Source organism: Rhinopithecus roxellana, chromosome 3 (assembly GCF_007565055.1).
Source record: "Rhinopithecus roxellana isolate Shanxi Qingling chromosome 3, ASM756505v1, whole genome shotgun sequence".
In the NCBI taxonomy this organism is placed as follows: Eukaryota; Metazoa; Chordata; class Mammalia; order Primates; family Cercopithecidae; genus Rhinopithecus; species Rhinopithecus roxellana.
Genome location: NC_044551.1, coordinates 170521395 through 170543655, shown reverse-complemented (window position 1 = coordinate 170543655; position 22261 = coordinate 170521395). Strand labels below are relative to the sequence as shown.

At 57.7% G+C, this 22261-nt stretch overlaps 2 protein-coding genes across 8 annotated transcripts in view; both read left to right on the top strand.

The window, feature by feature from the left end:
• Window positions 1-20781, top strand: part of GRK6 (G protein-coupled receptor kinase 6) — a 29048-nt gene extending 8267 nt beyond the window's left edge. For 2 of the 6 annotated variants that reach the window (XM_030926836.1, XM_030926837.1), the window contains exons 9-15: window positions 171-208; window positions 301-390; window positions 1664-1872; window positions 1984-2121; window positions 6731-6868; window positions 6951-7085; window positions 7739-8898. In XM_030926836.1, the coding sequence (XP_030782696.1) occupies window positions 171-208; window positions 301-390; window positions 1664-1872; window positions 1984-2121; window positions 6731-6868; window positions 6951-7085; window positions 7739-7831 (841 nt within the window). In that variant the 3' untranslated portion in view covers window positions 7832-8898. The other 4 variants (XR_004056258.1, XR_004056257.1, XM_030926834.1 and 1 more) reach the window with 4 other exon arrangements.
• On the top strand, window positions 13025-22104 carry PRR7 (proline rich 7, synaptic). 2 transcript variants are annotated; one of them, XM_030926839.1, is made up of 4 exons: window positions 13025-13204; window positions 19762-19846; window positions 20663-21334; window positions 21542-22104. In XM_030926839.1, exons 3-4 carry the CDS (start codon window positions 20902-20904, stop codon window positions 21937-21939), a joined length of 831 nt encoding a protein of 276 aa, XP_030782699.1. In that variant the 5' UTR covers window positions 13025-13204; window positions 19762-19846; window positions 20663-20901; the 3' UTR covers window positions 21940-22104. The 2 variants fall into 2 exon arrangements, with proteins under 2 accessions (XP_030782699.1, XP_030782698.1); XM_030926838.1 differs by lacking the exon at window positions 19762-19846 and having other exon boundaries at window positions 13044-13204.
• Window positions 22105-22261: the final 157 nt, after the last annotated feature.

The window sequence follows — 22261 nt, the reverse complement described above, 5'->3', positions numbered from 1 at the left end:
ATCCGAGCTGTTGCCAGGGAGAGCAGGGCTGTCTGTCGCCCTGGCAGCAAATGAGTCTTGCACCTTGCTCCACACCTGGCCCGAGGAGGCAAGTGAGCTAGGAGGGGCTGACCCCGTCTGGCTCCCTGGCAGACTGAGCAGCATCTGACCCTGTTCTTCTTTCTGCACAGGGACCTGAAGCCGGAGAACATCTTGCTGGATGACCACGGTGTGTGGGGGTGCCTGGGGTGGGTCAGGGTGGGGTGAGAGGCAGAAGCCTGGCCTGTTAACGGGTCTACCTGTTTCTCCACCCACATTCAGGCCACATCCGCATCTCTGACCTGGGGCTGGCTGTGCACGTGCCCGAGGGCCAGACCATCAAAGGCCGTGTGGGCACTGTGGGCTACATGGGTGAGTCTTCTTTGCCCGGCCCACTAGCCTCCTGGGTTCCCTCACTGTCCACCCATCCAGCCACACCCACTTCTGTCAGGGAGGCTTCTCTCAGAAGGGGCCTCAGTAGAAAGGGCCCATACCAATGCTCCTCTTCTAGAGCTTAGGAGACCAAGACTCAGCCAGGGCCGCACACAGTTGTGAAACCATGTCATTCATTTGCTAAATACTTCTTTTTTTGAGACGGAGTCTCGCTCCGTCGCCCAGGCTGGAGTGCAGTGGCACGATCTCTGCTCACTGCAAGCTCCGTCGCCTCCCAGGTTCACGCCATTCTCCTGCCTCAGCCTCCTGAGAAGCTGGGATGACAGGTGCCCGCCACCATGCCCGGCTAATTTTTTTGTATTTTTAGTAGAGATGGGGTTTCACCGTGTTCGCCAGGATGGTCTCGATCTCCTGACCTTGTGATCCGCCCGCCTCGGCCTCCCAAAGTGCTGGGATTACAGGCTTGAGCCACCGCGCCTGGCCGCTAAATACTTATTAAACCCTGCTATGGCTCAGCCTGCAAGTGGCTACTGGGGGATGGAGGAGAGAGACCCTCCATCTGTTTCTGTGGCCCCAGTCCCTGCCCTGCCTGTGCCCATTTGTGAAGGAGGCCAGTGGAGGGGCCAAGATGTGGCCCCACATTCCACTTGGAGACTGAGAGACACAGGAGGCAGAGTTCTGGCTCTGCAGGCTCCACCTCTTGCCTGTTGCGTGGCCTTGAACCAGACACTCCACTGCTCCCGGCCTCACTTTGCCACTGTAAAACGCTCATCATACCTGCCTCCCAGGGTTGCCTGGAAGATGAAAAGAGAGAGTTCAGGGAAAACTCCCCACGGGGCTGCCCTGGAAGGTAGGAGGTAGTCAGAAAATAGGAGTTTCCTTCTTCTCACTGTTATTAAATCCAGAAGTTGCAAACTGGTAGCCACGTGGGCCCAATTTGGCCTACATTTGTGTTTAAGTCAAATTGTTTTTAGTAAGCCAGATGGTTTCACATACAAAATACAGATTTCTGACTTCTTGTGTAAAATCTGAAGACCCAGGGACCTGGGCGTGGCCTCCTGCAAGGCTGTACCCAACCGCTTGATGGGGCCTGTGCTCTCCTACTGGCCAAGGTCCCCCCCAAGCTGGGACGGCACCTGCCTGGCCAGCGAGTTTGAGTGGATCCCAGACCTAACGTGCGCTGGCATTCCTGGGGCCTGAGGGTCCACTGCCCGCCTCCTGCCCAGCCCTAACTCCCATGCCACCCACCCAGCTCCGGAGGTGGTAAAGAATGAACGGTACACGTTCAGCCCTGACTGGTGGGCGCTCGGCTGCCTCCTGTACGAAATGATCGCAGGCCAGTCGCCCTTCCAGCAGAGGAAGAAAAAGATCAAGCGGGAGGAGGTGGAGCGGCTGGTGAAGGAGGTCCCTGAGGAGTATTCCGAGCGCTTTTCCCCGCAGGCCCGCTCACTCTGCTCACAGGTACGGCAGCTCACGGAAGCCTGGCCAGCCAGGGCTGGGGTGGACGCACCTTTCCTTCCCTCCCACCCACTCACCCGCCTGCCCGGCCACCTCACCCCTGCCTTGCCACAGCTCCTCTGCAAGGACCCGGCTGAACGCCTGGGGTGTCGTGGCGGCAGTGCCCGCGAGGTGAAGGAGCACCCCCTCTTTAAGAAGCTGAACTTCAAGCGGCTGGGAGCCGGCATGCTGGAGCCGCCCTTCAAGCCTGACGTGAGTGCAGCTCACTCCTGCCGAGGGCGGGGCCCAGCTGGGGCTGGGGCTCAGGGGCTCTTGTAGTATCAGCTAGGATGCTTCCATTGCAAGTGGCAGAAAAAACAATCTAGTGGCTTAGCCACAAAAATAAAGATAATTCACAAAAAAGGAAAAGCCCCAGGATAGTTCCAGCTTTTGGCATGCCTGGATGGGGCTTGGGGCCTCTGACAATGTCCTAGGAACTCTCTCCCTCCCCTCCCTGTACTGTTGAGTGTGTAGTCTTCATACTGAGGTAGCTCTCCCCAGGGTGCGGCAGCAGTGGGCCCCAGCAGCTCAGCTGCCACAGTGGACAGAGAGCATCTTTCCTCCCCTCCCCTCCTTCCCTCCTTCATTCTTTTTTCCTTTCTTTCTTCTTTTCTTTCCTTTTTTCTTTTTTTCTTTTCTTTTCTTTTCTTTTTCGAGACAGGGTCTTGCTCTGTCCCCCAGGCTGGAGTGCAGTGACGAGATCTTGGCTCACTGCAACCTCTGCCTCCCAGGTTCAAGCGATTCTCCTGCCTCAGCCTCCTGAGTAGCTGGGATTACAGGCAACCACCACCATGCCCGGCTGATTGTTGTATTTTTAGTAGAGACGAGGTTTCACCATAATGGCCAGGCTGGTCTTGAAATCTTGAAATCCTGACCTCAGGTGATCCGCCCACCTAGGCATCCCAAAGCGCCTGAATTACAGGTGTGAGCCACCGTGCCTGGCCTTGCCCAATAATTTCAAAAGAAATCCTCATGGGGGAAAAGAAGTACCAAGACTGATGCCCATTGCCCCTCATTGCTCATGGTCCCTCACTGGCCACACCCAGACCATATACACCCCCCTGACCTTGCACCAATGGGGAAGCTCCGTTCCCCAGAGGAAAACCACAGTGCAGTTGCCAGCAGTGGGAGGGGCTGTTGGGCTGGCCGTCCTTCTGTGGGTGGTCACTTCCCCTTATGGAGTCTCACCTGTTAACTGAGCAGCTCAGTGGGCCAGGCACTCAGCAGGCAAGAGTGTCCTCTAGCTGTCAGAGTCCAGGTGGCAGAAAACCAGCCTAAACTCACTTAAGCTCAACATGGAGTGTATTGGTTCATTTGGCCAGAAAGTCCCAAAGTAGGGCCAGCTTCAGGGTTTTCTGCTGTGTGCCGGGATTCTCCAGCTCTTGCCTTGCCTTCAACCTGTTGACTCTTTCCCTCCCCATGAATTAGGCTTCTCTGTGTGACAGTCACAGGGACGGTTCTGACTGGCTAAGATGAGGTCATGTGCTTTCCCCTTCCCTTGTCTGTGAGGACTGGGTCCTGTAATTAACGGTTCACCAGTAACACTGGAGAGGCCCAAAGGATGGGCAGGGCAGGCCAGGTTGATAGCTGACACACGTTTATTGATTCAGCAAATAGCTGAGTGCCCATTTATGCCAGACCCTGGAGATAATGAGGCCCACTGGAGCCAGTCCTGCCCTTATATTCTAGTGGGAGACACACCCAAATAAACCAGTAAGCCAGAAGGAATTCCAGGTAACGTTAAGTGTGATAAAGAAAACTAAAGCAAGCAGCCGGGCGTGGTGGCTCACGCCTGTGATCCCAGCACTTTGGGAGGCCGAGGCAGGCTGATCACCTGAGGTTGGGAGTTTGAAGACTGGCCTAACCAACATGGAGAAACCCCGTCTCTACTAAAAATACAAAATTAGCTGGGTGTGGTGGCGCATGCCTATAATCCCAGCTACTCAGCAGACTGAGGCAGGAGAATCGCTTGAACCCGAGAGGAGGAGGTTGCGGTGAGCTGAGATCGCACCACTGCACTCCAGCCTGGGCGACAAGAGCAAAATTTAGTCTCAAAAAAAAAAAAAAAAAAGAAAGAAAATGGCCGGGCGCGGTGGCTCACGCTTGTAATCCCAGTACTTTGGGAGGCCGAGACGGGCAGATCACGAGGTCAAGAGATCGAGACCATCCTGGCCAATATGGTGAAACCCTGTCTCTACTAAAAATACAAAAATTAGCCGGGCGAGGTGGCGGGCGCCTGTAGTCCCAGCTACACGGGAGGCTGAGGCAGGAGAATGTCGTGAACCCAGGAGGCGGAGCTTGCAGTGAGTAGAGATCGAGCCACTGCACTCCAGCCTGGGTGACAGAGCGAGACTCTGTCTCAAAAAAATAAATTAATTAATTAAAAAAAAAAAAAAAGAAAAAAGCAAGCTATGAAGATGGCAGAGAATGATGGTGGATGGCAGAGAATGATGGTGGGGAGAGTACTTTTAGACATGGTGGTCTCTGGGGAGGTGATGGTGGTGCAGAAATGTAAAATATGTGAAGCAGAGAGCCACGCCAAGATTTGGGGTGTGAGCATTCCAGGCAGAAGAAACAGCCAGGCATTGCAGTCCTGAGGCAGGGGCCAGCCCTGTGAGGGGCAGCAGCTGCGAGGACACCTGTGTGGCTGAGTGAGCCCGTGCAGGCAGAGGATTGCGGGCAGGTTCTCAGCAAGATGGGACCACTGGGGGACCCTGGGCAGGAATGTGAGGTATGGGGAGTGGGCCATAGTGGGTATGAGTGGAAGTGGGGAGGCCAGCGAGGGGGCTACTGCCCTGAGTGACTGCCTCACATGGGCCTCACTGGAACCGCTGGCCAGGCTGGTCTCGAACTCCTGACCTCAGGTAAGCTGTTCGCCTTGGCCTCCATTCCTCTTGGTCTATACCTAGAAATAGAATTACCAGGTCATATGGTAACTATGTTTAACCTTTTGGGGAACTGCCAGACTGTTTTCCAAAGCAAAGGTGGGCCCTGTCAGAGGCACTTGAACTAGGACAACCTGACTTTCGCCAGCTCGCCCCTGAGGCTGGCACTGCCACTCACCACTCAGTCTGTTCTGTTTCCTGTGTTCATCATCTCATTTAACCTTGAAATAACCACACTGCCTCTGGATCTTCCATTCAAAGTTGGAGATAAAATCAGTGCCCTGGAGTTTAACTTTGTAGAAGCAGTAGATGAAAAGCAAGCTTGATGATGATTTTTTTAACAGCTTTTTTGAGTTTAATTTATATAATTTATATACCATGCATTTCACCCATTTACAATGTACAATTCGACTCGGTGTGGTGGCTCATGCCTGTAATCCCAGCACTTTGGGAGGCCAAGGTGGATGGATCACCTGAGGTCAGGAGTTTGAGACCAGCCTGGCCAACAAGGTGAAACCCCCGTCTCTACTAAAAATACAAAAATTAGCTGGGTGTGGTGGCGTGTGCCGGTAATCTCACCTACTTGGGAGGCTGAGGCAGGAGAATCGCTTGAACCAAGGAGGTAGAGGTGGCGGTGAGCTGAGATCATGTCATTGCACTCCAGGCTGGGCAACAAGAGCAAAACTCCGTCTTAAAAAAAAAAAAAAAATTGCAATTCATTGGCTTTTTAGTTATGCAGTCATCACCACAATAAATTTTTGAGTGTTTTCATTACCTGCCCCACTTTGCAAAAAAAAAAAAAAAAAAACCCATACCCTTAGCAGTCATTCTCCATTCTTCCCTCCAGCTGCTCCTGGCAATCACCAGTCTATTCTCTGTCTCTCTCTGTTTGCCTGTTCTGGACATGTCATAGCTATGGAGTCACACAGTATGTGATCCTCTGTGCCTGGCTTCTTTCACTTAGCATAATATCTTCAAGGTTCATCCATGTTGTAGCGTAGATCACTGCTTCATTCCTTTTTAAGGCTGAATAATATTCCATTGCATGGATGGACCACATTTTACTTACCTGTTCGTCAGTTGGTAGACATTAGGATTGTTCCCACTTTTTGGCTGTTATTGCTGCTATGAACATTCATGTACAAGTTTTTTTGTGGACAGATGCTGCCATTTCTCTTGGTCTATACCTAGGAGTAGAATTACCAGGTCATATGGTAATGATGTTTAACTTTTTGGGGAACTGCCAGACTGTTTTCCGAAGCCGCTGCACCATTTTACATGACGATGATATTTTAATTGACATCTTATTTGAAGGATTTAGAAAACCATGTTAAGATAAAAAAGAAGGTGGCCTCCTGGAGCTGAGATGGGCTCCCAGCGTGGGTCTGAGGAGGTGGAGCGGTGGGAGACTGCCAGTCCTCTGATTGGCTGGGAGAGAAGACGGAGCAAATCCCAGGTCATCGCAGGGAGCCAAGGAGTCACCAGCTCCAGGCTCTGCGTGGCGGTGCTCAGCTGAGCGGCCAGCTGAGATTCAGCCTGTACTCCCCACCCCAACTGCATACCCAGGAAGAAGTGTGGGCTCCCTGTGGGTTGGCCTTGCTGCCTGGCCTTGGGGAGCCACGGGCAGCCCTTCCATGGCAGAGGCAAGATGTGGCAGGCGAAGGAGGCGCCTGGCATTGGCCTTTACACAGCCTCACAACCACTGAGCAGTGAGGAATAACGTACCCAGTTCACAGAGGGGAAAACCAGGCTTCGGAGAGAAGGGCCTGCCCCGCTTAGGAAGTGCGTGGGGTACCTGGTTTCTGACTCCAAATCAGAGAGCTGCTGGTGTCAGGGCAGCACCAGGCCAAGACCCGAGTCAGAATCAGGGCTGAGCTGCCTTCACGTGTGCGTGTCTGTGTGCGTTTTCTATCTGACCACTGCCTCTCTCCCACCAGCCCCAGGCCATTTACTGCAAGGATGTTCTGGACATTGAACAGTTCTCTACAGTCAAGGGCGTGGAGCTGGAGCCTACCGACCAGGACTTCTACCAGAAGTTTGCCACAGGCAGCGTGCCCATCCCCTGGCAGAATGAGGTGGGGGCCTGTCCTGCTTGGTGGGGTGGGCTCCAGGAGGCTGCCCTGGGGACATATGTCACAGCTGCCTGCTCCTCAGCAGATGGTGGAGACTGAGTGCTTCCAGGAGCTGAATGTCTTTGGGCTGGATGGCTCAGTTCCCCCAGACCTGGACTGGAAGGGCCAGCCACCTGCACCCCCTAAAAAGGGACTGCTGCAGAGACTCTTCAGTCGCCAAGTAAGCCCCAGCATCGGCCTACCTGGGCCCCCAGCCTGGCTCCAGGGGACGGCGGGTGGGAGGCAGAGCCGGTGCCCGCATGCACTGGGAGTGGGCATCCTCCAGCCCTGTTGCGGTGCCCAGGGTCTCTGGCCTCATTCCCGCCTGTCCCCCGCCCCTGGCTGGGCTCATGGCCTCTTTTCTCTTTCCAGAGGTGAGCAGTGTGGGCTCCCCGTGGGTTGGCCTTGCTGCCTGGCCTCGGGGAGCCACGGGCAGCCCTTCCATGGCAGAGGCAAGATGTGGGAGAAAGAAGTCTGGTGCCCGCCCCACTCCCCCTGCCCACTGCTTCGATTCCCTGCACCCTGGCCCCTTCGAGCTGCCAGCTTTGCTTAGCTTGTCTCCCCGTGCCCTGTCTCTGCCAGCCCCAGGGGAGAGGGCTGGGATCTACCCAGCCCCCTGACTTCAGTCTGTTGCCAGCAGCCTCTGCAATGACGCCCACCCACGTGTGGCCTGAGCTGCTGCTCCAGGTTCCTCGTGGAGAGGCCCCTCCCCAGAGTGTGCCCCCCAGGCAGCTCCTGGCCTACCCTGGCAGGGTCGGCCCCATGTGACGTCCCTGGTGGTTAATAGCACCTGCTCTGCCTTTCTCCCTCCCTCCGTGTCTTCCCCGTCCCTCCAGGATTGCTGTGGAAACTGCAGCGACAGCGAGGAAGAGCTCCCCACCCGCCTCTAGCCCCCAGTCCGAGGCCCCCACCGGCAGTTGGCGGTAGCAGCTACTCCGAGCGCCGTTTACAGTTTTGCACAGTGGTCTTCCCCATTGTCCACTCAAGTCGTGGCCTGGGGAACACAGATGGAGCTGTCCCCAGTGTCCTCTGCCCCTCAGCCCCTGGCCTGGCTGAGTTTGGCAGGGCCTGGGCCGTCCCTGGGACAAAGGTGCGTCCCTTCAGCTCTTCTCTGTGGAGCTCGGGGCTTTCTGTATTTATGTATTTGTACGAATGTATATAGCGACCAGAGCATTCTTAATTCCTGCCGCAGACCTGGCGCCCGCCTTGGCTCCTGGGGGCAGCCAGCCCTGGCTGGGAGAGCGGGAGCTGGCAGAGGAGCCACTGCCAAACTCAAGGCTCCTCCGGCCCAGCTTGGATGGCTGAGGGTGGTCACACCCCTGAGCCTTCAGCACTGTGCTGTCCACCCCCGGCCTCTGAGTAAGACTCGTGCCTGCCCCCGCTGCCCTGGGCTCAGGCTGCTACTCTCTGGGGCCCAAAGCTGTCCCTTCTCAGTGCTTGTCAGAGATGGATCTGGGGCCTCTGTATCCCCTAGGCCTGTGCCAAAGTGTCCAGAGATTGGGCCGGCTGTGAGACCCGTCAGCCCACTGCCCCGGCCGGCCCAGATAGGTTTGCCTCTGCCTTCCAGCTCCCAGGGCCTGGTCCCTGATCCTGGGCCCTGTCCTGGAGACACCTCTTTCAGAAATGCCTGAGCCCAGCCCCTAGGAGGGGGTGGGACATCCTTGGTCAACCCTCAAACATTCCAGACTCCCCTCATAACAATAGACACGTGCCCAGCAATAATCTGCCCCTTCCTGTGTGCGCCTGTGGGGTGTGTGTGCGCGCGCGCGCGTGTACCTGTGTGGGTGAAGGGGATAGGGCAAGGCTGTGCCTGTGCCCCAGGCCCCAGTCCTGGCCCTTCCCAGACTGTGATGGCCATCCTGGTCTCAGTGTTAGGGTAGCATGGGATTACAGGGCCTTGTTTTTTCCATATTTAAAGCCAATTTTTATTACTCATTTTGTCCAATGTAAGCTGCCATGTGTCTCTGTGTGAATAGAGTCCGAGCACAAACCTGGCTAGCCGCCCCTGCCTGCCTCTTTCTTGCTTCCGGTGCTCCAGGGGTCTTCCTGCTCCCCTGGCCCAGCTGGAAGCGGGAAGGGATTGGGGGTGGGCCTGGAGGGAGGCAGGGTGTGCCCTTCCGAGGCCCAGGAGCCCCCAGGGCTGACTCTGAGCTAGCCTCTCCAGACAGCCAGGCTTTGGTAGCCTTTGGACTCACCCAGTGTGTTCCCCAACTTCCTAAATGGGATGGGGCCTAAGGAAAGAAGCCTTGGGTACCCACTGGGGTGTAGGTCTGTTTCTGACTGCTGGGAAGGCAGGTCCCTTTGGTGTCCTCCCCTCCAAGGCTAAGGTGGCTTGGCTGCCTAATGTGGACTTCGAGTAGGGTGGGAGCTGTGTAAAGAACGTCTGCCCCAGGCCTGCCTTACCTGGACGCCAGCCATGTACCGGCCCCTGGGCTGATGCACGTGCATCATACCCACCCCTCTGTTTTGCCTTTGATACATTATGGGCAAAAACCTAGATAGTGGGGGATGCTGGCAGATAGGCTGTGGCTGGTGTGGGAGGGTTCTCTGAAGATGGTGGTTGAGCCTCGAAGTAGACATTCACCTGGGAGGAAGGGGGACTGGGGGGCACTCAAGGGGAGCTTCCTGCGTGGGCTCTGGGGCTGACAGCTTATTGCCTACCAGTCTGTCTCAGATCTTGCAACCCCAATGCTGCTCTATAGACTCCCAGTGTCCCCAGCTCCCTAGGAATGCCCCGTAACCCCCATCGAGCTTGTTCCTGGCCTCTGGACTGGGCACCCAGTGCTGCAGGAGCCATGTGAGCTTTGTAGCTGACAGTTCCAGGTTCAAGCCCCAGCCTGGCCACTTTTCAAGTTGGCTCTGCACAGGCCCTTCCCTTGTTTGGAAAGATAGGTGTGAGACCCATCACCTTGCTGGGCAGCTGTGGGAATCCACCCAAGCAGCCGGCTAGCCCCTTGAGTTCCCAAAGCCACCGCAGGACTCTCACCTGCTGTGGAGTGGTGCTGAGTACCAAACTAACCACCTGGCTTAAGCACAGCCAGAAGGTGCCGAGCCAGCAGCCTGGCAGAAGGGGCGTTTTGTGGCCCCACTCATGACGTGTGGAGTGCCTGCTGCTTCCCATCAACCTAAGGGAAATAAGGGGAGGGGGGATCTGCTCAAGGTCTTCAAACTGGTTAAGTGGCCATTGCAGGGTGGGGAGGAAGCCAGGTAACGATGGGAACGCTGGATCTACCCATGTGTCCTGAGAAAGGAGCCTGGGGTGGGTTTGCCCCTCTGCCCCAGGCTGTTTTGAGGTTGGAGTGGGGGATTTTTAGGTAGGTGTTAGCATGTCAGACCAAAGCCCAGCCCTGGGCAGGTATGCAAGAGTGAGCGGGTGCCAGGTGGACATGCAGGACCCTGAGGCACTCTGCCTGCACCTGGATCAGGATGCCCTGGCCAGGCTCCCCCTTGGGCTAGGGAGGCATCCAGGGAACTTATTGGCTAGGGTTAAACTCACCTTAAGGCTTTTAGCACAGTTGGTCCTTGGCAGAGAGAATTCCCAGAATTCATTTCCCAAGAAGCTTCCCTGAGCTATCCTCCATGCCCAGCTCTATGGTGGGAACTGGGACCTAGATGGAGACGAGGCCCCTGGCAGCTTGGAGCTTGGTCTGGTAGGGAGGCAGACGAGGGAACAGCGGGACCCAGTGTGATCGGCCCTGTGGAAGAGAGGACTCGAGCTGACAGGGTTGGGGGTGGGGCAGCACCAAACAAGGAGGCCCCTTGACCCGGAAGGTGTTAGAGTTGGTGCCTTCCAGGACACAGGATCAGATGCACCCAAGTACAGGAGCCAGATGGATGGTCGAGGGCTTTAGTGGTTTAGGGTGGCTGAGCATGGGAGGCCAGGGGTGGAAGCAAGGAATGACGAGCTGAGGTCAGTGAGAGACAGCCAGCTTTTGGATTAAGGGCCGGGCACGGTGGCTCACGCCTTTAATCCCAGCACTTTGGGAGGCTGAGGCAGGCACATCACAAGGTCAGGAGATCAAGACCATCCTGGCTAACACGGCGAAACCCCGTCTCTACTAAAAAATACAAAAAATTATCTAGGCGTGGTGGTGGGTGCTGTAGTCTCAGCTACTCGGGAGGCTGAGACAGGAGAATGGCTTGAACCCGGGAGGCAGAGCTTGCAGTGAGCTGATATCGTGCCACTGCACTCCAGCCTGGTCAATAGAGCGAGACTCTGTGTCAAAAAAAAAAAAAAAAAAGAAAGCCAGATTAAGGATCATAGGGTTAAGGCCCAGATAGATGGGGCCTCATCTGGAAGGTGGGGGATTCCCTGAAGGGTATTTGGCTGGTTGTGTTGGGATGTTTGCTCCAGCATCTACAAAAGCACCCCTAGTCTGTGTCCATGTGGTTTAGATGGGGCTGGGCTTGCACTCCCTCCATACACATACTCCACACGCTACCTGGAGTGAGAGAGCCAGGTTGGAATGTTGCAAGTGACAGAATGGTCCTCCCACTAACTTAGACGGTGTTCAAAGGATATGGAGGAGCTTCGGGGTCTTAGTTGTGGACCCCATTCTCATCAGGGCACACCCACCAGAACCAAGATGCTAGAGCCATTTGGTTTTGCCTCTTTGAGCCCAGTTGCAAACTCAAGAAGGAGTCTGAGTGGCCAGGCTGGATACCTGCCTGCTGTGCACTGAGGGAGGAGGGCACTTGGGTTCACAGGCTCACCAGGATGGCACCCATGGGGCAGTGATTCCCCTGTTGAAATCAGGGTGCCTGTATCCAAAGAAAAGGGAATGGGTACTGGGCGGCCACTTCCTTTGCATAAGGAATTCATATCCTCTCCCTTAACACATAGGCACTTAGACTGGTTCACTGCTAGAGACTCAGCCCAAATGAGTCCAAAAACAATCATTCATGGAGTTGTTTGCTTGTATTTTGCTCAAATGATGGGGAAGGAATTGGGGCTCCCTTTCCTCCAGGGATAGATGGCAGGATATGAGCCTAGGGCTGTGGGGGTTGTCCTCGCCACCCTTTGGGAAGAGCTTGCCTGAGAGTGATGCAAACATAGAAGCACATACGTGCCTGACACCACTGCGGGAACACTTGGAAGCAACTGTGACCAAAGCTAGAATCTACCCTGGGACTTTTTTTTTTTTTTTTTTTTTTTCCTTTTTGAGACGGGGTCTCACTCCATCCCTTAGGCTGGAGTGCAGTGGCGTGATGTCGCTCACTGCAACCTCTGCCTCCTGGGTTCAAGCGATTCTCCACAGGCGTGCGCCTCCAAGCCCGGCTGCTTTTTTTTTTTTTTTTTTTTTTTTTTTGTATTTTTGGTAGAGACGGGGTAGAGCTCAAACCTATTTGTTTGGGGGTTCTGTCACTTGCGACCCCAAATGTTCCAGCTAATATGGTGGTGGAGGGGTTTTTGGAAAATCACCTTAAGTGCAGTAGAGAAGTTGGACGAGAGACAGCCCAGTTAAGAGGCCGATGGACAGCCAACTTCAGAGTGGCCTCTGCAAGCTTGGACCTCGGGGTAGACAGTGGGGCCCTCTCTAGGGGTCATCTGCTCCCTGGTGGGGTGGGGGGAGGCATGTCCACGGAGGTCAGGGCTATGGATTCGGCACTAGGTCCTCCTCCCCGTGCTGCTTGCTAGTAGGCATGTGGTGGTGTACGCCTGCTGGGCACCTAGCAGGAGGGGTCATGAGTTGGTAAGGAGCCACATTGGGGTGCCTGCCTGCTCAGGGCCCCTGCCCACTGCGTGTGCGCAGCGCCTGTCAGGATGTGACAGGAACCTGGACATATGTGTGCTCTCCGAGCTGAGCTGTGTACGCGTCGGGGTTCTCGACCTCAGCTTCCTGGTTGTGCATCCAGCGTACACGACCGGTGTGGCCTGGGCTCCAGCCTGGCGTGTGGACCGGGTCGGCCGGCGTGTGCCTCCCCTGTGAGGGTGCCCTGGCGGGTGTGAGCCCGGCGGGCTGGAGAGTCGGGTCTCGGCGCCGCAGGTGGGTGTCCATCCTCCCCCTCCTTCCCTCCGGGGGCAGCCTCCTCGAGGCGTGTGGCTGGGGGTGGGGGGCTCCTCTGCTGGCTGCCGCGCGCGCGCACGCTGGGCTCAGCACCGGCCGTGTACGCGCCCGTGCGCGCGCCCCGCGACTCCAGCCCAGCGCTCGGAGCCGCTTTCGCTGCCACTGTCTGCTCCCCCGGGCCGCCGCCGCCGCCGCCGCCGCCGCTTACCCCGCAGGCCCGGGGCTCTGTCCGCTGGGCCCGCGCTGCTCGCCCCGAGCCAGGAGAACGAGCTCGAGGAGGATGCCTGGGCCCGTGAGTACCGCGGCGGCTGCGGGCCGGGCGGGCACGGAGCGCGGGCGGAAGATGGTCCCAGGACTGAGCCCTTCCCCGCGGGCGGCTCTGCGCCCTGGCCCCGGTCGCCGCCCCGGACCCCTGCCCGGGCCGCCCCTCCCCCAGTCCACACAAGAGGGAGGGAGAGCGCCAGTGAGCCAGGGAGCCGGAACGGGGCGCGAGCCGCCACCAGTTCGCTTGGAAACGGTTGCCACAGCAACGGGGTTGCGCTCCCCAGCAACACGACTGCGGGGTGGCGACGCCCCCTCCCCCACCCTACCCTCTCCCCCTAGGCGGGCCCACAGCTCGGGGGCGCAGGGAGAGAGGGGTGCCAGCGGGGGCATGTCGTCCCTCTGGCCCGGCTGGGTGTGCCTGCCTCCACAGCCCATCGAGGGTGGGGGTGGGGGCGAACGGCTGTGGGCACGAGCTGGCTCCCACGTGGCTGCAGTCGTCGCAGCAGGGCTCCTGGGGTGGCTGCAAACGTGGGGGCGGCCCAGCCCCTGGGCTTGTCACGGGAGGAGGAGGCATGGAGGCTGGGGCTGGGGTCTTCGCCCATAGACCCCCCAACCACCCACCGCCGCCACCACCCCCCTAATCGTGCCGGCCCCTAATCGCGCCGGCCCTGGACATGGCCTGAGCCGAGCTGGGTTCCCCAGGGGCGACGTTTCTTACCAGGGTAGAGGAGCGAAGCTTGCATCCCTCCTCCTCCTTACGGCCAGGGCACGTTGTCAAACCAGGCATGGGCCCGCGGTGAGTCTCTGCTCCGTGTTGCTAGCCACCATTCTCCAGGGAGGGGTGGAAGCAGAGTGGGCAAGAGCAGAGGAAAGGACATTGCTAACCCAGGGAAGCTGAAGCCCAGGCCAAATGGGATCGACCCAGCCCATTGTCTGGATCACAAGTGCCCCTTTCTTGTCTGAGCACAATGCCCCAACTGTACTGAGTGGCATGCAGGTTGGCCGGCAGGGAGGCCCGCGCCACATGGAGGTGCCTGGTCCTCCAGGGGAGCTCCTCTGGGAGGAGAGTGGCCTCTGACTCAGAGGAAATGACCTCTGGCTCCCCTCCCAACCTCCCCTCAGCAGGCATCATGCTGGAGACAGAAATGGCCCTCCTGCCAGCTCTCCCAGGCCTGACTCAGCAGATGCCAGCCCCGACCGCGGGCTTCAGATCCAGGATCCCAGCGACCACAACAGCCCTTGGGTTTCCCATCCGGGGAGGCCTCCTAGAGGTGACTGACATCTGGGGCATTTGAGGCCTTGGTATAAGATGCCCTTAGATGGGTGGTGCCCTGGAGGTCAGGCCTGAGTCTCCTGCAGGCAGGGCGCCTGGGGAATGACTCACAGTAGCTTTCATTCCCTTCCTGCTCTGTGAGAGCTGTGTTGAGTGCTCTGCATCCATTATCTCCTAATTTTTTTTACAACAGTTGCTCAAGGTAAGTTTATTATCCCCATTTTAGAGATGAAGACTCTAAAGGGAGGCTCAGGGAGGTGAGTGACTTGCCCAAGGTCATACTAGCAGTAAGTGGCAGAGCTCAGTCCACAGTGCAGGCTTCTCTGCGGGCAAAGGTCCTCTCTGCCTGCTGTCTAACTTCTCTTGTAACCCTGGCAGAAGAGAACGGTAGAGCCTTCTAGAGGAGCATTCTTAACCTTCCTTCACTTTCCTCCAGTGAGGACATTCCCCATCTTTCATGTCTTGGTACATTTTTCCTTCTTCCAGCAAAATCAGCCAAATTCTTGCTCCCCCAGATGCATTATAGGACGGGGCTAGCTTTCTCCCTCCCTTCTTCACTTCCTCCCTGCCTCCATTTTCTCCCTCTGGGTGAGACCAAGCAGCGAAGGGCTGCCTCAGTCCCCTGGGAAAACCCCAAGACCTGACCCTAGGCTCATGGGCTCCGTGGCCTGCTCAGCTTGCAGTCTTGGCTGTGGGAGAGAAAATTTAGTAAAGATGGGCCCGTGCAGTGCTGCTGCCTGTGGGTGCTCAGTCTAGCTCCAGGCATTGGAAACCCAAATGCTTCCAAGGATCAGGGGGAAGTGGAATGAGTGAGGCGGGCCAGGGAGCCACTCAGCTCCAATCTTTGTCACTGTGTGAAATGTGGACTTGGTATGACCTGACTGTCCAATTTTCAAGATGAACCAGAAATCTAGACATTTATATAAAATCTCCTGGATTTTTAAATGTTGGCAATTAATCAGAATGTTTTTAAAAATGGATTGTGAGCATGGATTGTTTTTAAAACATGTCTGTGAACTGTGTCCAACCTAAGGGTCCTGTGTCTGAGACCTCTGGCCTGTGGGAAAGGGACAGCAGTTTTTGGTGGGCCACCTGCAGGGGCTGCTTTCTGTATTTGAGCCTATTGAGGCTGCAGGGTGATCCCTCATCAGAGGGAGTTCTGTTCTCCCCTCGGCACCCTTGTCCTACTGCTGAAGAAACTCCAGCTCAGGTATGGGAGTAGCCAGGACAGGATCACATGGCTCAGTGAGGATGGAAGCCAAATATGAGCTCAGGGCTACCCCTCGGCACTCTGCATGTTACCCAGGCTGCCTCCCACCAGGGTATCACCATCATGCCCATGTGGCCTCCTCCCCTGGAGGGTCAGATCATTATTTCTATGCTAGCTGCGGGGATGAAGGCACAGAGAGCCACAGGCTGAGGTTTCAGTGGAGGAACCTGGTCTCTGAAAACCCTGCCCTGAAGAGGGCCGGAGCTGAGTGCAGTAGACACTGGCCTGAGTGAGGGCTCTCCACCTACAGGCCCACCGGGGCCTCAGTCTCTGTGGTCTTATTTGTAGTTTCCCAAGCCCTGGGTTCCTGGCTTGGTGTCAGGGTTGGGTCATCTACCTGCAAGCAAGGGTGCCACTCAGTACCCTGGGCTAGGTGGAGGGCCGTTTTGGCCAGCTCCAAGCCTGGCTGACTGTGGTAGTGGAGACAAGTCCTGTCAAGTCCTCTCTGGCCTCAGTTCCTCTGTATTGGTGTGGGAGGGGTATAAGGGTGTTACCAGTGGCTCCCTGAAATGCCCTTCCTGCTGGGACCAGGAACTTTGTCATCACCTGAGCTTCACATCACCTGGCTATGGAGACCTGAGCTGGACCCACTCCTTGAGCCTACATCCTTGTCTGTAGAGAGAACAGTAGCCACCTCCTGGGTTTTCCTTAGATAACTAGCATAGAGACCAATAGTGGACCTGGCATGTGCAAGGCACACAGGACAGGCTGTCAATCTGTCCTGCCCCCTAGCCCTCATCCCCTGTTCTGCATTCCTGTCCCTTCCCTTGAAGACCAGCAGCTCTAGCCTCAAATCCAGGTGTGACCCAGAGTCCCTGCTGCCCGGGATTTCCCATCCCTGCCCCCCAGAACCCTGGTGTGTGGCTCCATACAGCCTTTTCCTTTGATTCATGTAGATGCCTGGGTTCTCCACTTGCTTATAAACCACCCTGCCAAGCGAGGGCTGGGTGATGGCTTTTCTCTCAGTGACATTTTGGTGAATGGCTGACATTTCCCAGGAATGAATTGGACACAGACCCAGCCCTTAAGGTGCTCCCGGTCCCACAGCTAAAAGACCAAACAAGTAACAAGCCCTCCAGCCTCTCCTTCCATAGGTGGTTCTTGAGCTACTTACTGGGTGCCAGCTGGTAAGACCGATGGTGCTGGACCCTGGCCACCCTGGAACATCCTGATATCATTGGGCTTCCCATCCCTGAGGGGTGAGGTGGCTCAGGTGAGCCCAAGAGGCCTTGGCAGGAGCTCATCCAGGAGGCCAGCACCTATGTCAGTGGTTCTCAGAGTGTGTTCCCTGGCCCTGCAGTACCAGCATCTGCTGGGAATTTGGCAAAAATGCAAACTCGGACCCCATCCTAGACCTACTGAATCCAGCACTGGGAATGGAGCCCAGCACTGTTTTAACAGCCTCCACGTGGTTCTGATGCTTGCTTAAGTTTGAGAGGCCCGGATCTAAGCCATGTTAAATATTAAATGCTAGATTGGCTCCTGAGGCAGCGTGGTGTTATGAAGAGTGACTAGGCTGGGCAGGGGCACAGCACAGTGGCAAGCATGGTGATGGGGGCCAGGGGAGAGACGATGTTGGCCTGGCCAAGGCAGTGGCAGGAGGACCAAAGGAAGTGGACAGATGCCACCCTGCAGAGGATGTGGTGGATGGAAGGAATGCTAGGCTCTTTGCTGAGATAAAGGGCCCAGTAGCAGATCTTTGCTACTTTGGCGTGTAAGGCTGAAGTTTAGGGTTCTTTGTGCAGAGGGCAGTGTGGGAGGTGCCCACAGTAATGCAGCCAGGCCCTGGTTCTGTGTGCCCTTGGGTGTCATTTAATCTCCTTGAGCCAAGTGTTCCCATCTGCCAAATGACAAGAATGCTGGCCTGCTTCAAAGAGTGTGGTGCCCAGCCCTCAGGCAGGGAGCACCCTGGGGACACACACATCTCTGCATCCTCAGCTCAGAAGCCACCATCATCAGAGCTAATGTTTGTTGGCACCTCCACACCCTTGGCATGGATTAGCTTCATCTTCACCGATGAGGAAACTGAAGCAACTTGGAGGTTAAGAAACTCAGCAAGGGTCTTGCTTTCATCCCCTTGTCATGCTCCCAGTGAGTGTGTGGCCCGAGAAAACATGCAGAGCGATATGGTTCAAAAACACTACAGATAAATCAAGATGGAACCCTAAAACATGTTCAAGTAACCTTCATGAAAGTAGGAAAAGAGAAACAGGAAACAAACAGAACATGAGTAATAAAATGATAAAATGGCAGACCAGTCTGTCTGCCTGCAGGGCATCGTTCCTAGCACCTGAATGTGTTGGGTGGGTAGGAGGAGGCAGGTATGTGCTACTTACTCCCAGTCTGGAACAGCGTGGACAGTGGAGGGAGTGACTGGGAGAAGCAGGCTGCAGGCAGGGTCTGAGTCTGAAAGGCTCCCAGACAAGGGCAAGAGCTCACATAGGAAAGGAGCAGTAAGGGGCATGGTTTTTTCAGGAGGCTTTGCAAAGTCTGGCCTGGTCAGGTAGAGCATTTGGAAAGGTCTGAATGAACCTCTGATGTTTATGTATTGAGCACCTATGGTCGGTTAGTGAGAGTCTACTGAGCACCTGGGAGGGAGGCTTCAGACAGGATTCCAGTCCCATGGGCCTGCTGTGACACTGCCAAGGGGATAGTGTTCAGCGTCAAATCCCCACCCACTCTGCCTGGGGGCAGAGCCAGGTTGGGGCCATGGGGCTAGCTATGTGACCTTAAGCAAGTGCCTTCCTCTTGCTCTTTGGCCCAAAGTTGCCTAGTCTATAAAATGCAGCTATGATGGCACCCAGCAGGTCCTGGGTGTGGCCTGCCCTGTCTGGCCTAATGCCCTACCTGCTGAGCTGGGTGCCCTCAGGGCACAGACCCTGTCTTTTGTCTCTTGCTAACCTGGAGCTACCATTACATCTCCCCTTCATCCTGTAGCTCTTTCTCATGCTGCTATTCCACAGCAGCGTTGGGCTGGTGATCAGGCATGTCAGGGCCCTGGTGGGAAGCGATGGGAATGCACATTTTGGCTGCTAGCTGGCTTGTCTGCCCAGTGCCCCCATGGCTGCCACTTACATCTGGCTTATCACATAGGGAGTGTTCTGACAGAGTTTGGATTCAGACTCAGGCTAAATCCTAGCTCCTCCCCTTCTGAGCTGTGTGACCTGGGGCAAGTCATTTCCCTCTCTGAGCCTATCTCCCTGTCTATCAAATGGGCACAACCAGCACGGACAAGGTGGTATTGAGAGGATTCTGTGTGGTCCTTGAAAGGTATTTCTAATTCAGCTAAACCCCATCACCTCCAGCCCCAGAGTTACCTTTTCTGACCCGGAGCTGTTCCTGCCTGGCAGGCCAGGGGGACCTCTAGTTAGTGCCAATTTCCTCAGAGCATTCCTGATGGCTCAGGAAAAGAATAACAGATGTAATTAACTCCCAGTGACTGGCAGCATCGTGTTTTTATCTGGGCTGCGTCACCATGGCAGCCTCATGGCAGGGTTGTCGAGGGGGCGGGCAGAGCTATGGTTCCTGCCATTGTCTGTTCTGGAATGCAGGCCCAGGAGAAGGGGACCGGCACGGGCACCAAGTGGCACGTGGCTGAAGGCAGCCATGGAGTCAGGGGCCATCTGGGGAGAAGTGTGGGGTGGCCCATGGCCTGGCTTCCCCCCAGCTTGGGGCTCAGGCTCCCTGTGGCTCTCAAAGCAGAGTGTGTGTGTGCCTTGGGCGTGCTGAGGGTAGGAGGGTCCGTGGGGCTCCTGGAAGAGGCCCACAAAGTAGCCCAGGCAGCACTACCCCCCACCCCACCCAGGCTAGGGTTTTGTGGCCAGGCCTGGGTTCAAATTATGCTTCCACCACCTGCCATCTCCACAGCCAGTTTTCCCCAACTCCTCATCTGTAAAATAGGAATCATTCCAGTTACCCGAAGGCTTTCATTCAAACCCTTGTGTATAAGGCATTCAGGAAAGGCTCAGTTCTGTTCTGTGGGGGCGGTGAGCAGTCACCTGCCACCCTTCACTCAGAGTCAGGGCTCCTTTCTACCTCTTAGGGTGCAAGGTTCCCCCTCTCACCCGCGTTTGTGGAGAGGAGGAAGCGGAACTAGAGATGCCCATCTGGCGTGAGTGCAGGACCAGGTGGGTACGACAGACTAGCTTCCGACCCTCATCTACTTTTCCTCCCCTCCGCGAGAGGGAGAGGGAGACGGCGGCCTGGAGACAGAGGCAGAGCCAAGTGGGGCTGTGCAAGGGTAGGAGGCGGGGAAGCGGAGCTGGAGCAGGCAGGGCGCCTGGAGGAAAGGAAGAGAGAGACTGACTGGCCCACGCCCGGCGCAGCGCGCTAGGCGCAAAGGCAGGGCCGGTGGCACGCAGTACTGGCACGCATTACCAGTCGGAGCCACCCGCCTGAGCCCTACTACGGGGACGGGAGCGGTGGAGACCTGGAGGGCGCGGTGCAGGGCCAGTTGTTCCGGGCTTTGGGCAGCCAGGGGCTACCAGGCGTCTGTACAGGGCGCCGGGTGGCTGTCTGTGGGGCTCCAGATGTACCACCCTTTCCCCGCCACACAGCAACTGCGCCGAGACGCCTCTTCAGGGACCTGGTGCGCACAGGCTCCTGAAACCCTTTCGCAGCTGGGGTACCTTTGGCCCAGGGACTGTGGATGGCGAATCTCTCATCCGAGCTGGAGTCCGGCCTTCGCGCGCCCCCTGCTGGCCCGTCTCGGCTCCCCTCGGCGCCCGGGCTCCGCGGCGGCGGCCGGGGCTCAGATCGGGGAAACCCTACCGGGGAAGCCTTGAGGCGTGACGTCACCGTCCTCGGTGACGTCATCGGCCTCCCGGGGAGCGCGGGGCTCCCACGGAGAAGGCTTTCCCCGGACTGCGCAGGGCGCGGGCGGGGGCCGGGAAGTCGTTGGGGGCCGCGGCGCGCCTTCACTGCGCCCCGTGTCTGCCCCACAGGTCCCGCGCGGCCCCGGGTGAGGCACGCCCGCGCGCCCGCCGGCGCCATGGGAAGGAGCGGGCGCCGCTGCTGTCCCCTGCCGGCGCGCGCACGACTTGAGACCTGCCACGGGCAGCCCCCGGCCGCAGGTCCCCGAGTGACGCTGGCGGCACCTGAGAGTGTGGCGCGGGCCCGAGGCCACGCAGAGGAGCCCAGTGTCCAGTGAAGCGGCTGAGGACCCGCCGCCCGTGCCGCCGCCATGGTGATGTCCCAGGGCACCTACACGTTCCTCACGTGCTTCGCCGGCTTTTGGCTCATCTGGGGTCTCATCGTCCTGCTCTGCTGCTTCTGCAGCTTCCTGCGCCGCCGCCTCAAACGGCGCCAGGAGGAGCGACTGCGCGAGCAGAACCTGCGCGCCCTAGAGCTGGAGCCCCTCGAACTCGAGGGCAGTCTGGCCGGGAGCCCCCCGGGCCTGGCGCCGCCGCAGCCGCCGCCGCACCGCAGTCGCCTGGAGGCGCCGGCGCACGCGCACTCGCATCCGCACGTGCACGTGCACCCGCTGCTGCACCACGGGCCCGCGCAGCCGCACGCGCACCCGCATTCACACCCACACCCGCACCACCACGCGCTCCCGCACCCGCCGCCTCCGCACTTGTCGGTGCCGCCACGGCCCTGGAGCTACCCGCGCCAAGGTGAGTACCGACCTCTGCCAAGGGGCGATCCGGGCGGCCGGGAGTGGGCGGGCGTTGGAGGGCTCGCTGCTTACCCGCGGGGTTTCCACCCGCAGCCTCCGGGAGAACACGGGCAGCGGCGGGCTGGGGCTGGAGTTGGGGCTGGGGCCTCTGCGAGAGGCTGGGAACCGGCGGCCTCACCCCCTCCGACCGCCTCCCACTCCGCAGCGGAATCGGACATGTCCAAGCCACCGTGTTACGAAGAGGCGGTGCTGATGGCTGAGCCGCCGCCGCCCTACAGCGAGGTGCTCACGGACACGCGCGGCCTCTACCGCAAGATCGTCACGCCCTTCCTGAGCCGCCGCGACAGCGCGGAAAAACAGGAGCAGCCGCCTCCCAGCTACAAGCCGCTCTTCCTGGACCGGGGCTACACCTCCGCGCTGCACCTGCCCAGCGCCCCTCGGCCCGCGCCGCCCTGCCCAGCCCTCTGCCTGCAGGCCGACCGTGGCCGCCGGGTCTTCCCCAGCTGGACCGACTCAGAGCTCAGCAGCCGCGAGCCACTGGAGCACGGGGCTTGGCGTCTGCCGGTCTCCATCCCCTTGTTCGGGAGGACTACAGCCGTATAGAAGGGCGCCCGGCGCCCCGGGCCCCACCGGCGGACTCCTGGCCTGACTGCGGGGCTTTTTAAATGCTTCCCTGGACTGCGGGGAGGGGCGGGGGGAGGGAGGGATTTCTTATCCCGTTTGTTACATTTTGAGGATAATAAAGGTGTGTGATCTGGTTTGGTACAAGCGGAGGGTGCACCCGCTGCTTTCGCCCAGGGTTCTGGTGACCAGACAAGCCGGGATCTTGGCAGGAAGAACCCTGAACGTGCGTTTCCGCCACAATAGAGCCTAAGAGTACAGAACTGAGATCAACCTTCTCAGTTCCAGGCGGCTTCCCCTGGGA